General features: G+C 42.1%; 1 protein-coding gene across 1 annotated transcript in view; it reads right to left on the bottom strand.

The window, feature by feature from the left end:
• Nucleotides 1-16,488, bottom strand: part of LOC144503665 (secernin-1-like) — an 84,008-nt gene that overhangs the window by 24,114 nt on the left and 43,406 nt on the right. Inside the window, exon 3 of the mRNA XM_078228370.1 lies at nucleotides 2,700-2,881. Coding sequence (XP_078084496.1) covers nucleotides 2,700-2,881 — 182 coding nt within the window. The remainder of the gene's footprint in view (nucleotides 1-2,699; nucleotides 2,882-16,488) is intronic.

The raw sequence follows: 16,488 nt of genomic DNA, 5'->3' as shown, positions 1-16,488 counted from the left end.
GCTGTGGTTGACCCACAATGCTGTTAGAGGGAATTCCAGGATTTTGACCCAGCAACTGCGAAGGAACAGCAACATATTTCCAAGTCAGGACGGTGAGTGGCTTGCAGGGGAACTTGCAGGTGGTGGCGTTCACATGTTATCTGCTGCCTTTGTCCTTCGAGATGGAAGTGGCTGTGGGTTTGGAAGGTGCTGTCTAAAGAAACTTGGAGAGTTCCTGCAGTGCATCTTGTAGCCATACTGCTGCTACTGAGTGTCGGTGGTGGGAGTGGATGTGGTGCCAATCAAGCGAGCTGCTTTGTCCTGGATGGTGTCAAGCTTGAGTGTTGTTGGAGCTGCACCCATCCAGGCAAGTGAGAGTATTCCATCACACTCCTGACTTACGCCTTGTAGATGGTGGACAAGCTTTGGGGAGTCAGGAGGCGAGTTACTCGCCACAGTGTTCCTAGCCTCGGACCTGCTCTTGTAGCTACTGTGTTTATGTGGTGAATTCAGTCAAGTTTCTGGTCAATGGTAACCCCAAGAATGTTGACAGTGGGGGATTCAGTGATGGTAACACTATTGAATGTCAAGGTCGGTGGTTAGATTGTATCTTATTGGTGATGGTCATTGCCTGGCATTTGTATGGCATGAATGTTACTTGCCACTTGTCAGCCCAAGCCTGAACATTGTCGCATTTGAACATGGACTGCTTCAGTATCTGAGGTGTTGCAAATAATGCTGAACATTCTCATTTCTGATCTTATGACAGAGGGAAGGCCATTGATGAAGCAGCTGAAAATAGTTGGACCTCGGACACTACCCTGAGGGACTGCTGCAGTGATCCCCCTCCCCCCACCGATGCCACATTCGGTCGAATGCACCCTTGATGTCAAGGGCTGTCACACTCACCTCACCTCTGGAATTCAGCTCTTTTGTCCATGTTTGAACCAAGGCTGTGATGAGGTCCGGGGCTGAGTGACCCTGGCGAAACCCAAACTGGGAGTCAATGAGCAAGTTGTTGCTGCTGCTGCTTGATAGTACTGTTTATGACCCCTTCCATCACTTTACTGATGATTGACTGATGGGGCGGTAATTGGCCGGATTGGATTTATCCTGCTTTTTGTGTACAGGACATATCTGGACAAGTTTCCACATTGTTGGGTAGATACCAGTGTTGTAACTGTACTGGAAGAGCTTGGCTAGGGGAGCAGCGAGTTCTGGAGCACAAGTCGAATTCAGATGAATGCATCATTAAATGCCATCCATATTCTCCCAACTACAACATTAGCCTCAGCCACTGCTCAGTGTATCACACTGACTGCTGCACCTACTTACACCACCTTTATCAATCAAAACTTGTACCTAACATTCATTGCTTCACCACACTGACACATTTAGCAATGCTATATGCCACCACCCACATCACACAGCTTGCACACATTACCAGTTATTCAACCATGTCAGTCACATCATCTAAACATATTGCCCACTATTCTTTTGCAGGGGAAGGTGACAAGTAATCAAAGGCAGCAGAAAGTAACCACAGGGGAGAGACATATCTGCATGTCCTAACTCCGATGTAGACAATAGGATTGGTCATTGCAGGAATGCCCACTGTTGTGGTTGTGATCAGCGGGGAGATGGAAAACAATGTGATGGTGCCATCGTCATACCTAACCCACCTTCTCACATGCCCCTCAATCTCTTTCAACACCGGAGCTGTGAACGGATGGTGTAAACATGTAATTTTTTTTACTTCGCCCTCACCACAATCTTATCCTTGTTCCTCTCCTTTCAGATACCCAAGAACTGCAATCTTACCAGGCACGGGAGGAAGGTCAAACATACAATGACAATGAAGACACACTGGCACTTAATTTCACACTCGCAGCCATCCACTCAGGTACTGGGACTCTGCATATCCTAATGGATAACGTAGGGGCAGAATCTATACATGGCAAAACATTAGTCATGAATGCACTGCAGCCAAGGCAGAGGATAGGATAGTGCAGGTTCCTGTTTGATCGAGGGCACGATCACAGACTGATTTTACCTCCGAGGACTCAGGTGAAAGATGCTCTTTCGGAGAGTTGTCGCAGACGTGATGGGCTAAATGGTCTCCTACTGCATTGTAGGGATTTGATTTCTTTTTGGCCAGGTGATGGTTTGAATCTTATTTTTCAAGATTTTGCTTTTGGATAGAACTGCTCATTATTTACGTGGGGGGAAACTGGAGCACCCAGAGGAAACCCACGGAGACACAGGGAGAATGTGCAAATTCCACACAGTCATCCAAGGTCTGGGTTGGGTGAAAAGTAAAAATATTAAAAAGTTCAAAGACATGCTTCAAATCCACTTTCATTTTTACACAGAAGGTGGCGTGAGGGACAGGTGGCCATGTCGTTGCCTCTCAGGAGACAAGTCAGACTCCAAAAGCTTTCTCATAAGTTAAATGCCTACATTTCAATTAAAAATAAAAAACCTGGTTTCCCTGGCCTTGGGAAACCAGACAGGAAAAGGGAAGCTGAAAGGGTTTTCTGAGGAAATGCCAGTTTGTGAAACTCTTTTAGAAAATTGATTTCTATCTTTAAAATGATCTGTATTCCAGCTACTGATTAGATTGCAACATTCTAATATCCCAAAACAAGGCACTTTATCAATATTTCAGAGCAGGAAATAAAATGAAAGGACTTTTACTATTCTTTCCAATAATTAATTACCTGACAAGATCCACCCCAAGTAATGCTTCTGTCTCTGTAGCTGTCTCTCTGGTCACCACAGCCCCATTACCAATACAGACTCCATGGTCGTTGGCTCCCATTTCTGCCCCCCACGTCCAGGCTGATTTGCTTAGTGTTACAGCAAATGTCCTCTGTACTTGATCAATAGCAATGTATGTGCACTGCCAAAACAAAAAAGAGACGATAGATCAGTCAGCTGGGCACCACATATCCTTTAGGCTGACATAAAGAATTAAACACAGTAAGAAGTCTCACAACACCAGGTTAAAGTTCAACAGGTTTATTTGGCACTAGCTTTCGGAGTCTCAGGCTCCTTCATCAGGTGACTGAGGACTTGTGTTCACAAACAGGGCATATACAGACACAAACTCAATTTACAAGATAATGGTTGGAATGCAAGTCTTTACAGGTAATCAAGTCCTAAAGATATAGACAATGTGAGTGGAGAGAGAGCCAAGCACAGGTTAAAGAGGTGTGCATTGTCTCCAGCCAGGATAGTTAGTGAGATTTTGCAAGCCCAGGCAAGTCATGGGGGTTACAGATAGTGTGACATGAACCCAAGATCCCCGTTGAGGCCATCCTCATGTGTGCGGAACTTGGCTATCAGTTTCTGCTCAGCGATTCTGCGTTGTCGTGTGTCGAGAAGGCCGCCTTGGAGAATGCTTACCCAAAGATCAGAGGCTGAATGCCCGTGACTGCTGAAGTGTTCCCCGACTGGAAGGGAACACTTCTGCCTGGTGATTGTCGAGCGGTGTTCATTCATCCATTGTCTGTCGTTGTCCAAACCTGTTGGACTTTAACCTGGTGTTGAGAGACTTCTTACTGTGCTTACCCCAGTCCAACTCTGGCATCTCCACGTCATAAAAGGATTAAAACCATTGCTGGGATGCATCCTAGGTTATTGAGGGAAGCAAGGGCTTAAACTGCAGAGGCTCTGGCCACAATCTTCCAATCATTCTTCCCTATGGAAGTTCTGCCAGAGGACTGAAGGATTGCAAATATTACACCAAATACTAGACTGAATTGTTCCAATTTTTATATGTATAGTTATTACTAATCTGTGTGTATAATTTAACTTTAGGTAACTTCCAGAGCACTGGTATGAAATAAACTAACCTCTTCCTAGGCTCTTTGTAAATTGAATTATTTACTCCAAGGGTAAAGTATACACACTTTACATTGTTTATAGATGACTTTGTGAAAACATCTTTAAAGCAACAGTGAGACAATGATGCGGAAAACAGCAGACTTCAGGAAGTCATAGACAGACTGGCAAAATAGGCAGGGATGCGATAGATGTAATTTAATACCTTGGCTTGATTTATTTTAGTAGGATGAATGAAAAGAGGCAAAATAAACTAAATGATGTGTGTGTAAGAAGAGAGACCTGGCAGCGTATGTACACAAATATTTGAAGGTAGCAGGACAAGTTAGAAAGACTGTTAGAAACATACACAGAATTTTGGTTTTATTAGAGGCATAGCATATAAAGTTTTAGGCCTCAACTATAAAAGTGCGTTCAATTTTGGGCATTACCCTTAAGAGGGATGTCAAGACCTTGAAGAGAGGGCAAGAAGAGATTTTACTGGAATAGTGTGGTGAGGGGAACAGTTGTATGTAAAGACTGAAAAGCTGGGGTGGTTCTCCTTAGAGCAATGAAGTTGAGGGAAACTTTGATAAGGGATGAATAACATGAATAAAGTAAATATCCGTGCGAGAGCACAGTCATCTACGTGCAGAAGTTCTCGGATTGCCACCTCAGAGGTGGAGGTACACAGTCTGGAGAGATTGAAGAGCTTCCTAGGACAGAACCCAACGTTGATGCCTGTAGACATGTCTCTGGTGGATTCCTTAAGCTTTGCAGCAAAGGGATTGAAGAGTTGGAGAGCCACATTGCATCCTTGTTTAATGCTACTGGTTACCGCAAAGATATCAGACATCTCACCACAGGCTGAAATATCGTGCAGTAGACACAGAATTTTGACAAACTTGTTTGGACATTCTAGCTTGGAGAGGAAATGCCATAGACAAAGTCAATTCACACTGTTAAGAGCTTTAGTTAGGTCAATGAACAACAAAAATAGATCCTTGATGTTTATGCTTTTATGAAGTTTTCCTGTAGTTGCCTTGCGACAGCCATGTCTGCTGCTCATGGTTAGCTCTAAAACCGCACTGTGATCCCAGGAGGACATCATCTCTGAGGCTGTTTAGTAAATGGTTTAAAAGGATTATTGTAAAGGATCTTTCCTGCAATTGGGATGTGACTTATTCCTTACTAGCTTCCGCTTCCAGATGTTATGTTGGCATCCTTGCTCCCAGTGGAACTTACTCCCGATCTCAGATATTCTTAAAGGTGGCTGTCAATTTGTTAACAAGCTCTGTAATAGTATACATCTAAATCTCTGCTGGAATGCCATCTGGACCAGGGGCCTTGCCTTATTTGGTTGCCTTTTTCAATGACGTTCAGGTTTATTGCTGGTTTGATGATAGAGTCAGGTTGGACATTCTAGCATGCCACTGTCATGGTTGGTGCCTTTCTTTGTTTTTACTTTCTTCTGCAGTTTCCTGTCATTGAATTAAGTCACTTCCAGCCACAGTGTACTGGGCAGTAATGCAAGGAGGTGGCTTTGTTCAGGCCTCCTTTTATCAGCCCCTCCAGTGGAAAAGCAGCAGCAGCAGTGCGCATCCTTAAATAGGATTTGGATGAAGGACCAAATGTATGATAGCTAAATTTGCTGATGGCACCCAGCGAGGAAAGAATGTAAATTGTCAAGAGGGGAGAGAGTCTGAAAAGGTACATAGATAGGCTAAAATTTGGCAGTTGGGAGTAGAATGTGGGAAAATGCAAATTGTCCACTTTGGCAGGAAGAATGGAAAAGCAGCATATTATTTAAATGGAGAGAGGTCAAACAATGCAACGGTAGAGGGAGTTGGGTGCTTTGGTACATTAATCACAAAAAGATAGTGTGCTGTTACAGCGAATGATTAGTGAGGCAAATGGAATGTTGGCATTCATTGCAAGGGGAATGGAATATAGAAGCAGGATGTTTTGCTGCAGATGTACAGGGCCTTGGTGAGCCCGCATCTGGAATATGGTCTACAGTTTTAAGGTTCATTCAATTCATTCCCAGAATGAAGGGCTTAACTTAAGATAGGCCCAATCTTTTGAAATATATATGATCCCGAGGGCATTTAATAGGGTAGATGCCAGGAGGATGTTTCCACTTATGGAAACGAGTAGAACCAAGGAATATCATTTCAAAATAAAAGATCTACCGTTTAAAGATGGAGATGAGGAGAAATATTTTTCTCTCAAAAGGGACATTAGTAGGTGGAATTCTCTTTCCCAGAAAGCAGTGGGGGCTGGATCATTGAATTAATTTAAGCCAGTGTTAGATGGATTTTTGTTAGACAAGGGTATCAAGGGTTGTGGGGCTTGATGGCAAAGTGGAGTTGAGACCACAACCAGAGGAGCCATGATTTTATTGGATGGTGGACCAGGTTTGAAGGGCTGAATGGTCTACTCCTGCTCCAAAATCTTATGTTCTCATGGCAGCTGCTGGGTCATCACACAGTGCTGCCTGATGCTAATAATGCTACCGCGTAGATCTAGCAACTGACCATCATCTAAGAACAACCTACACTCGAGAGCTAAACCTACACCAAGGAATTTGATTGTAGTGGAAGGAGTGTGTCCCCAATCTCCCGGCTGCTTCTGCATGACCAGAGGCAAAAGGGATCCAAGACATCTGGGTAGCTTGACAACAGTGGATAGCTGGTGCAGGATATTTCTCCATTTTCACCCTTTGTAATATCCACACTACATTGCAAAATGCAAAGCTCGTTGAAAGTACCAAATATTTGCAGGGATCACCGTCATGCTGGAATTTGTTAACCTCCATCTCAGAGTGGAGAGACAGACCTTGTGAGGGTGGGTTGGTGATCACCATAAGAAAGTGTTGTACCGGTAAAACCTCGATCAGTTTACTTACTCAAAAGTTTTATCCCGGTGCCCTTATTTGCAAGATGGACAAAGGAACAAACACAAGTAAAGGTTCAATAAGTAGCGGCGCGGTAGCACAGTGGTTAGCACTGCTGCTTCACAGCTCCAGGGACCTGGGTTTGATTCCCGGCTTGGGTCACTGTCTGTGTGGAGTTTGCACATTCTCCTCGTGTCTGCGTGGGTTTCCTCCGGGTGCTCCGGTTTCCTCCCACAGTCCAAAGATGTGCAGGTTAGGTTGATTGGCCATGCTAAAATTGCCCTTAGTGTTCTGAGATGCATAGGTTAGAGGGATTAGTGGGTAAATATGTAGGGATATGGGGGTAGGGCCTAGGTGGGATTGTGGTCGGTGCAGACGCGATGGGCCGAATGGCCTCTTTCTGCGCTGTAGGGTTTCTATGATTTCAAGTTTATTAATAATAACACTATTAAACCTTAAATTGCCCATATAAAACAAGAGGATACCCCAGATTCAAGTATACTACCCACAAAGATGCTTTGGTTAAACTTCAGGGCGATCCTCTGAGTCCCTCTGGTCTGTTGTCATGAAGGCGAGTCTCGATGGCAGCTTCTTCCTTCCTTCTCTGGTCAGTCTTCTGGATGGTCAAGATCACCTCCCTCATTGAGTCTTCGCTGCTTGTGTCCGAAATGTGTACCTTATCCCCTTGCCTGTCTTTCCAGAAACTTCTCTGGCTTCCGGCCAATGAGGTCCTGGGAGGGGGTCCCAATACCCAGTGGGTTTCTTGATGTCTGCCTGACAGGACACTGGGGCCCGCCCCCTGGTGTCCACCTCCATGGTGTTACTTACATGTAACCTGTTGCCATGTAAGATAACTGCAGGAACTCTAGGTGACAAAGTCTCGCTTCTAACAATGATGTGGAGGTGCTGGCGTTGGACTGGGGTAAACTCAGTAAGAAGTCTCACAACACCAGGTTAAAGTCCAACAGGTTTATTTGGTAGCACAAGCCACTAGCTTTCAGAGCGCTGCTCCTTCATCAGTCGAGTGGGAGTTCTGTTCACAAACAGGGCATATAAAGATACAAACTCAATTTACAAAATAATGGTTGGAATGCGAGTCTTTACAGGTAATCAAGTCTTAAAGGTACAGACAATGTGAGTGGAGAGGGTTAAGCACAGGTTAAAGAGATGTGTATTGTCTCCAGCCAGGACAATTAGTGAGATTTTGCAAGCACAGGCAAGTCATGGGGGTTACAGATAGTGTGACATGAACCCAAGATCCCGGTTGAGGCTGTCCTCATGTGTACGGAACTTGGCTATCAGTCAAGCTTCTAACAATAGGCCGGTGCATTTCAATGGGGTGCGATGATCTCCTGCTGGGTCTCAGTGCAATGATCTTTGATGGGTGATCTTTGATGAGTGCAATGATCTGTGATGGGTGATTGACGGGCCAGGCCCAGACATGTTTCTGTGTATTTGTATATTTGACCTTAGTCAAGTCTGGCCTGCCTGAGGTATGACTGTTTGATTTTAATAACCCCAATTCTTTAATTTAGGATGTCCAATTTAATCGGCCTTAAAACTAGACCCTGGTTATATTACCACAAAAGATTAGATTGGATTTGAAGTGAGAGACTGTAGATCCAGAAAAGGACCTCCGATCAGAGAGCAGCCTCCTTTTCGCCAATGAGGCATTAGCTAGGACGCATCTGGTAAAGGAGGAGGAGGCCAGTAGTACTTAGCAGAGTAGATTTTATTTATTTGTTAGCGTCGCAAGTCGGCTTACATTAGCACTGCAATGACATTACTGTGAAAATCCCCTGGTTGCCAAACTCTGGCGCCTGTTCGGGTACACAGAGGGATAATTTAGCATGGCCTATGCACCTAGCCAGCACATTTCGTCTGCACGTCTGTGGGAGGAAACGAGCACACAGAGAAACTCATGCAGACATGGAGACCATCCAGAAGACTGACCAGAGAAGGAAGGAAGGAAGGAATTCCACACAGTCACCCAAGCCAGGAATTGAACCAGAGTCCCTGGCATTGTGAGGCAGCAATGTTAACCACTGTGCCACCGTGTGCTGATGACCTACATGTTATCACTTCAAATAACTATAGAAAGCAGCAAATAGGAATGGCTGGTAATAATCAATCAGCAACTAAACTGAAAGCAATTAGTGATTGCTTTAACCAAAAATTGCTGTGGTCTTTCTCACTGTCGATGTCACGTTCAGCCATATGACATTAACAGACAGCGGACCTTGAGTTCTGAATTGGCAGAGTGGCATAAAATCAGGGTTATATAGGCAAAAGTATACTAATGCCTTTGGCAAGAAAACCTTCACTGTGACTGGCAAAAGTCTGAGAGAGTACAGTGGACGTCACTTTGGCATTCTAAGACCACTTAGAGTGTCAAAATATTGGTGCTACACATCTGAATTTTGCACCCTCCTCTACATTCAGAGGTAGTATTAGCATTATTTACAAATTTAAACAAGTCAGATATTTTCAATTAAATGCACTTAACATAAAATAGCTTAGTAGCAATAAAAACAGGCAGCTTGATAGATCATGGTTAGTAGCATTTCAGTCATTAATTTAACTTTACAGAACATGTTACGAGGCATAATAATACTGATAAAGGCACTTAAGAGTATTAAAAGGATTAAAATTGTAAATAGAAAAATCAATTTAAAAAAAACTTTGCAATAGCTTAATTGATACAAACTCTCAGTTATTTCCTGCAGAAGTTCAGTGCATTCAACTACAGGGGGCAATTTCAAATCAATCTGTTTTTATTCTGACTCAATAAAAACTTCTATTTTGGAGAAACTCAAAGTCAGGCAGCATCAGTGGAGAGGGAAACAGAGTTAACTTTTCAGGTTGATGTTTCTGTCTCCACAAGTGCTGCCTTACCCGCTTTTGTTTAAAATAAAAGATTTGCAACATCCAAAGTATTTTCTTTTTCTGTGTGTATTTTTAGGATAAACAAACCATACCTTTGAAGCAGTTCAATATTATAGATCCTGTTCAGGAATCATTGCATTAATAAAACTTAAAACAATTCACAGCTACACAATTCTATGGTGCTTTCACAAAGTTAATAGCAGTCCCTTGTATTATTCATGTAGAATGGAAGATATTCCAGAATCCAAAATCTAATCAATAATGCATAAGCTTAAAATATTTCTCATACATATTCTAGACACTCAAGTCAGAGTAATAGATACCCTTCACAAAATGTTGAGGTCAGCTAGTTTTCAGCATGCAGCGTGAAAGTAAAAATCACAATTCTTGTGTACTCAACAGCATGCGCCTTCAGTTCTGATATTTTTATACTATGGTGCAATATAACTACTAGAATTGCTGGAGGCTGTTCCATTGTCTTCGATAAGGGTATAATCATTTCCTGAGACGAGGTGGACAAAATGTCAGAACAATTTTCTGTCTTTTCAGCAAGTCTAAAACCATATTTCAGATTGAATATGACTCATTGATTTTAAAAATGCCTTTCAGATGTGCAGCAGCACTTAGCACCTCATATCCAATCCTGTTTCAGTCACATGAGCATGAATTAGCTGGGAGTCTCCAAGATGATCGAGGCTGTAAAATCTTTAAGGGATGCATTCTTTAAAAGCTTTACAAACTGGGCTTCCTAAGACCACAGGGAATCCATGTTGCTGCCCCACAGAGTTCCCAAGATGACCAGGATTTTGTCCATCTTTGGAGCTCTGACTTTTTCCTGTACTTAATTGTACATAATTCCCGTTGCACATTAACAGTTTGTTTCTGTAATGACAGCATCTCAGAAAAAACATTGTCATCTTTAGGATGCTTTACCTTGGAAAGAGGAGGAAAGGTGCTCATTTTAAGGGAAGAGTGCAAGAGGAAGAACAAATGGGAAGCCTTTACTATCAGAAGGGAAGGCATTTAAGATGTAGAAAATTGAAGGTAAACAAGGAGCTTGGCTCTGGCAACTTCCAGCCCCAAGTGCTGGTGGAGTTGCCTGTAGGAACTGCAGAGGTCTTGACTGAAATCTTCTAAAGTTTGTCGGAATTGAGTAACGGCTCATTCTTCCATGCTGGATGGTTTATGCCCAGGCTAATATGAGCACAGTTCATTATTTCTTCAAGATAAAGGAAATAAGTACAGTACAATGGTCCTGAAAACTGTCAGCTTTAGCAGCGTTGTGTTAAGCAAAACCCCCATAACTGCCCAGGAAAGGGTGAACTTCTGCAGTGAAAGGTTGCTGGAAGTTGATGGAAGAGGTTAATGGGCTTATCAAAGATGGTCAATGGACTTACTTCAATCACAAGCACCTTGTGAAGAACAGATTAATAGATTTGTATATACAAAAAATATAGTTTTTAATTTCCCCTTGTTTTGAGATATCACTGATGAAATCTGGTGCCAAATATTGGTTGTACTGCACAAAGGCAACAACCACATGGAAATCAGTAGGCTAGGGTGAGTCAGCAACTCCCTCGTAATGCAAAGCTACTAAAGTAATAAATAATCTTTACTTGTGTCTGATTCAATGGTCTAGATACTAGTTGTTTTAATTATTTTATGAAACAATGTGGAGGAATAAATAATAAATGGGAGGAACTGAATATTGTGGAGGAAGAGAGGAACTTTGAATGCATATCTACAGATCCTTAAAGATAGCAAGTGCAGTATAAGGGTCTGCCATATAGAGTTGATATAGCACTGAGTACGGTACTGCCCACACAATGAAGTAAAAACATGATCCAGACCCAAGTTCAGCGTGGTGTTGAACAGAGACTGGCTAATACCCAAGCATGGACCCTTTACTGTATATGCGTAAATTGTTTTACTTGCAAATAACGACTTACATTGTCCTACTAAAGACTATAGCAATTCTTTAAGAGACCCTGTTCTGTAACCAACATCCTTCCAACATGGTGGCAGCTGGGGATCAAAAACCCTCAACCTCACTAAAATGCTAAAACAATCCAAGATGCTGGAAGACAAACAAATTTCAAATGAAAATTCTGACCTGAGAGAAGCTAAAGATGCACTAAACATTTACTAGAAAATGCACCAGAGAAAAGGCCTGGAAGCTGAAGACAAAGATTTTTACTGCAGCAGAAGAATCCACTGAATTTACTTTGGAAGTCCACCTTCAAAGCACCGAGTCCACAGAGGAAGAAAGGGGGAGTTAAATCTTTTAAAGTTTCAGGCTGCAGCCACCCCAAGAACCCTTTCCCTATATTTAGTATCAGTGGTGCTAAAATACTAATCAGAGCCCCAACACATGGCCATCAAACTCGCAAGTTGGAAAAAACAAATTATTTAAATCTCTCATGAACATCATGACAGCCTAGCTCGGAAAAGCAGTAAGCATATTAAATTCAAACATATTCCTCAGCATAGCAAACTATGGAATGAAAAATGTCAGCACAGAGTCAATCCAGGCAGCCAGCATTAAGAATCTTCTTCAAGAAGTGTGCTGTCACTGTTTTGTAGAGCCCACCAAAATCAGTAAGTGCAGGAAATCCCTTTGTTTCAGAGTCAACAACATTTTGAAAGCCTGTATGCTCTTAATGTGGTTCACAATTCAACATTTCCACGAAATGTGGACTAATCCAAGGGCCAAATCCAAAGGGAAATTGGGGGAGGCAGTGGTATTGTCACTGGACTAGTAATTGGGAACCCAGGTTCGAATCCTACCAAAGCAGATCACAAAATTTAAATGTAATAAAAATCTGGAATTAATAGTTTAATGATGACCAAGAAACCATTGTCGTTTGTCACAAAAATCCATCTGGTTCACAAATGTCCCTTTGGGAAAGGAATCTACCATCCATATCTGATGTAGTCCACGTGACTCCAGATGAACAGCAATGCAGTTGACTCTTTAAAATAAAAACCCTCTGAAATGGCCTAGCAAGCCGTTCGGTTCAAGGGCAATCAGCAATGGGCAATAAATGTTGGCTCAGCCAACAACACCCACATGCCACGAATAAAAAGTCACAAAGGTACCAGGAGGAAATAATGATCCTCTATTCCATGGTTGGCAAATCAAACGGGAGTTGGAAAAACTCAGCCAGCTGTACAGTCAGCACAATAGCAGGCAGAAAAGTTGCTCAAAGAAATTGCAGCCTTGAAAGACTCTGAAGAACCAATACATGCCCCTGGAAAAACACAGTTAAAATAAATGTTGAATTTCACTTCAGAACAGCAGAACAAATCTAATGAGACTCTGGTAAATTATAAGCAAACTCAAGACAAAGTAACTGAGCTGCGCAATGAAAAGAAAAGCCCACTGGAGTACCTTCACATCAGAGTTTGTTTCTCTGTGACATTACAAAGTGAAACAAAATTAACTTAGTGCCACTATAAAAGCATTGAAGGACCAGTTGGCAGAGAGCACTCAGAAATGTTCAATATTCCAGGAGGAAGCCGAGAGTTACAAGAAAGACTGCGACCGTGAAGGAAACAGTTGCTCATTGAAAAGAACTGTGGAAAATAATTACATTTCCAAAAGAGGAAGAGATGAAAATCAAGAGCATAAGATGGTAAGCAAAGGTAGAAGTTCTCACAAAAGCGCATCAGATGTTTTAAAAACAGTTGGCAAAAGAGCAATTACAGAACGTGAGCAAGAAGAATTATAGTCTGCCAAGGGAAAGTCGATCAGTGTCGAGAATCAACTTTTATGCACAAAAGATGAGTTTGCTAAGGAAAACCAAGACTGGCTGAGAACACTGGAGTGTCGCACACACTTGGCAGAGGATGCAAAATGCTTAAATGCTGAATTTGTACAGGGAAATTCAACCAAGGGCCCTTAAATTAAAACTTGCTTGACTTCAAGCATCAGATGCCCCTCGTAAACATCATGAAAAATACCCAGAACAGGAGAAGGACGTGCTGGAGAATGAAGGGAGTTGCTCGAATGCAGAATTAATAACCAAAACAGACATAATTGTTGAACTCTGATTCAATCTGAACAATGTGGCGGACAAGCTGCATAGTATGGAAGAGCAAATCCAGATGTTGAGAGCAGAGAAGACGAATTTGAAGAAAAGCATTGAGGATCGAGCGAGTGAACTGAAAGAGTCAGTGACCAGTCAATTCCAAACAGGACTAAAAGCCCAGGTGAAGTGGTCAGATTTAAATAAGAGCTCTGCAGATAACTCCTGAGACGAAGACAACTCAACTTATCCAAGTAGGTGCTGAGCAAAATTGTGCAACAGGTGCGAATAAAGGTTCCACTGGTGAAACGTCAATGTCCATATAAATCAAGATGGCCCACACAGTGAAAGAAGCACCAAGGAGACCAATACGATAGCTGTCCACCCCACCAGAAGGAGTTACAATAGCAGCAACCACTATCAACGTATCAGCTGAAGCCACCATATGCGGAGGAATAGAAGGAAAGAATGAAAGCATACCCAAATAATAGTCCAATTACAAGCCAACAAGAAGAACCAGGAACAACAGAGCCCATCATTCCTCTGAGAATGGCAAACGAGATGTGGAAGGGTTATAAGGCTCTAAATCACTTGAGCCTGCGAATTCAAGAATTTGAGGGTGGGAGGTGGGATAGTGAGAATGTTGCAGTCATGCTAATCCAGTAATAGCAATAGTGTAGCACCTGTAATGGTGATAATGGGGTAACAACAATGCAAATGCATGGGACTGATAAGGTAAGACGAAGTAAACTAGTATAACTCCAAAAACATTGGATAAAGACTTGGGGTGAGGTGTAGTGTAAGGGTCTAGCATATACAGGGTTAATGTGGGACTGAAATACAGTATGGCTCACACAGTGATATAAGAAGGCACATGTTCAAGATCCAAGGTCAGTTTGGTATTGAGCAGAAATGGTTAAAACCTAAGCATGGAGATAGCTCCTGGTCTGTACCTTTTACTGTACATGTGTAAATAATTCTACTTATTAATAAAGACTTTGTTATCCTACTGAAGACCACAAAGACTTATTTAAGAGATACGTTGAACATCCTCCCCACAGCAGCAAAGGTCAATAAAGTGGTTAAGGAGGCATGTGGCATGCTTTCCTTTATGAGCACAGGCATAAGAGCAAGGACATTATTCTGGAAGTGTGTAAAATAGTGATTACACCATAGCTTGAATGCTGCATACAGATTGAGTCACCATCTTGCAGGAAAGATGGAATTGTGCAGAGGATATTTATAAGCATGTTGCCAGGACTGGAATTTTTTTAGCTCAGAGCAAAAATTGGATAGGCTGGGGATTTCTTTCCTGAGAACAGAGAAACAGAGTGACTTAATTGAGATGCATAAATATATGAGGGACCTCTATGTAGTGCATAGGGAAGGTGAATTTACCTTAACATGGGAGTCAAAAACCAAGGGGCATAGATTTAACCTCACTGGTAGAAGGATTGGAGGGAAGATGAGGAAACATTTTTCCACCTGGTGGGTGGTGGTGACCTGGAACTCAGCCTGAAAGGAGGGGAGGGGCAAAAAAAACTCTGGCCACATCTAAAACATTTTTGAATGTCCACTTGAGGAGCCATGGCCCGCAGGGTTATGGACTAAGTACAGGAAGGTAGAATTAGGCAGGAGAGTTTTGTTGACTGTCACAGACTATGGGCTGAATGGTCTCCTTCTATCTCACAGATTTTATAGGATTTCAGTGATTTCCTGAAATTTCTATTGAATTCAGCTTAAAAGATTGCTGAATCTTTAACACAAATTATTTCAAGCATTAATCAAGTTTTTGAAATTAATAACATTAAAATTAGTGTTAAGTAAAAACGCTGCACTGGAAGTTGGTTCTCCTCATTAGTTTTGCCATTCCATAGATCAGAACAAGGAATATGACAAGTTTCCCTCATTTGTGGCCTTTTGTATCTTCAATTTGAGCTGATTCCTTTGGCACAAATGCACTAGCAGTCACTTTTAAAATACTTTATCAACTGACTAAGCATACACCAATTAAAATGTGGCTCAACATATTTTGAATAGTTTAAGTAATTTAAAATTAGTCACAGATGGAGATGATGACACTCCTTTTGTGAGAAACATATTTCAGCTGGAATAAAAAGGTTTCTTAAATAGAATTAACATATTTTAAAGCAAAGTGAAATAAGACAGACCATAGGATGAGTGTCTAGGGACAATGGATATCCCTTTCAAACATGCTCCATGATCTCAAAGCTTCCCAACAAGAGATCATGTGACTTTCCATGAGAACCGAGGAGCCATTGGTCTTCCGAAGCAATGGTTTCACTGCTCACCGCTCAGAAGGTTGTGATCTCTGCAGTGCATGCCTGAGCTTTCATGCCAGCAAACAAGGATCTCACTGCAGCATTGACACATCAGGAGACCTCCACCTGTGCTGAGACAGAGGTGTGTTTGCAGCTGGCATGATTGGAAGGTGCAAGAAGGTGAAGTGAAGGATGATAGGGCTGAGTTCAGAATGCAATATGCTGTGTCCAAATATATTCATTTACCTTGACTGTCTCAGCACAGGTCTTGATGTCTCAATGCTGCAGTGAGATCCCTGGTTGCTGGCATGAAAGTTCAGGTATGCACTGCAGAGATCACAACCCTCTGAGTGGTAAGCAGTGACTAACTAACTGAGATCATTAAACCTCTTTCTGCACTGCTATCATCACATCCTGGGGACAACACTATGGAAATTAAGTTGTAATGTCAGCTATGACCAAATGTTTAATTCACTTTATTCTGCAAGATTAAGGATTTTCATTTCAAATAAAGCACCATGGGGTTTATTGTGAAACTATAGTTAAAAGCAGTTAAAAATGGCAGATGCCGCTTTGGAAAATTAAGTTACAA

The sequence above is a fragment of the Mustelus asterias genome, chromosome 2 (assembly GCF_964213995.1).
Source record: "Mustelus asterias chromosome 2, sMusAst1.hap1.1, whole genome shotgun sequence".
Lineage (NCBI taxonomy): Eukaryota > Metazoa > Chordata > Chondrichthyes > Carcharhiniformes > Triakidae > Mustelus > Mustelus asterias.
Note: the sequence above shows the minus strand (reverse complement) of the source record. Positions and strands in the feature narration are given on the sequence as shown.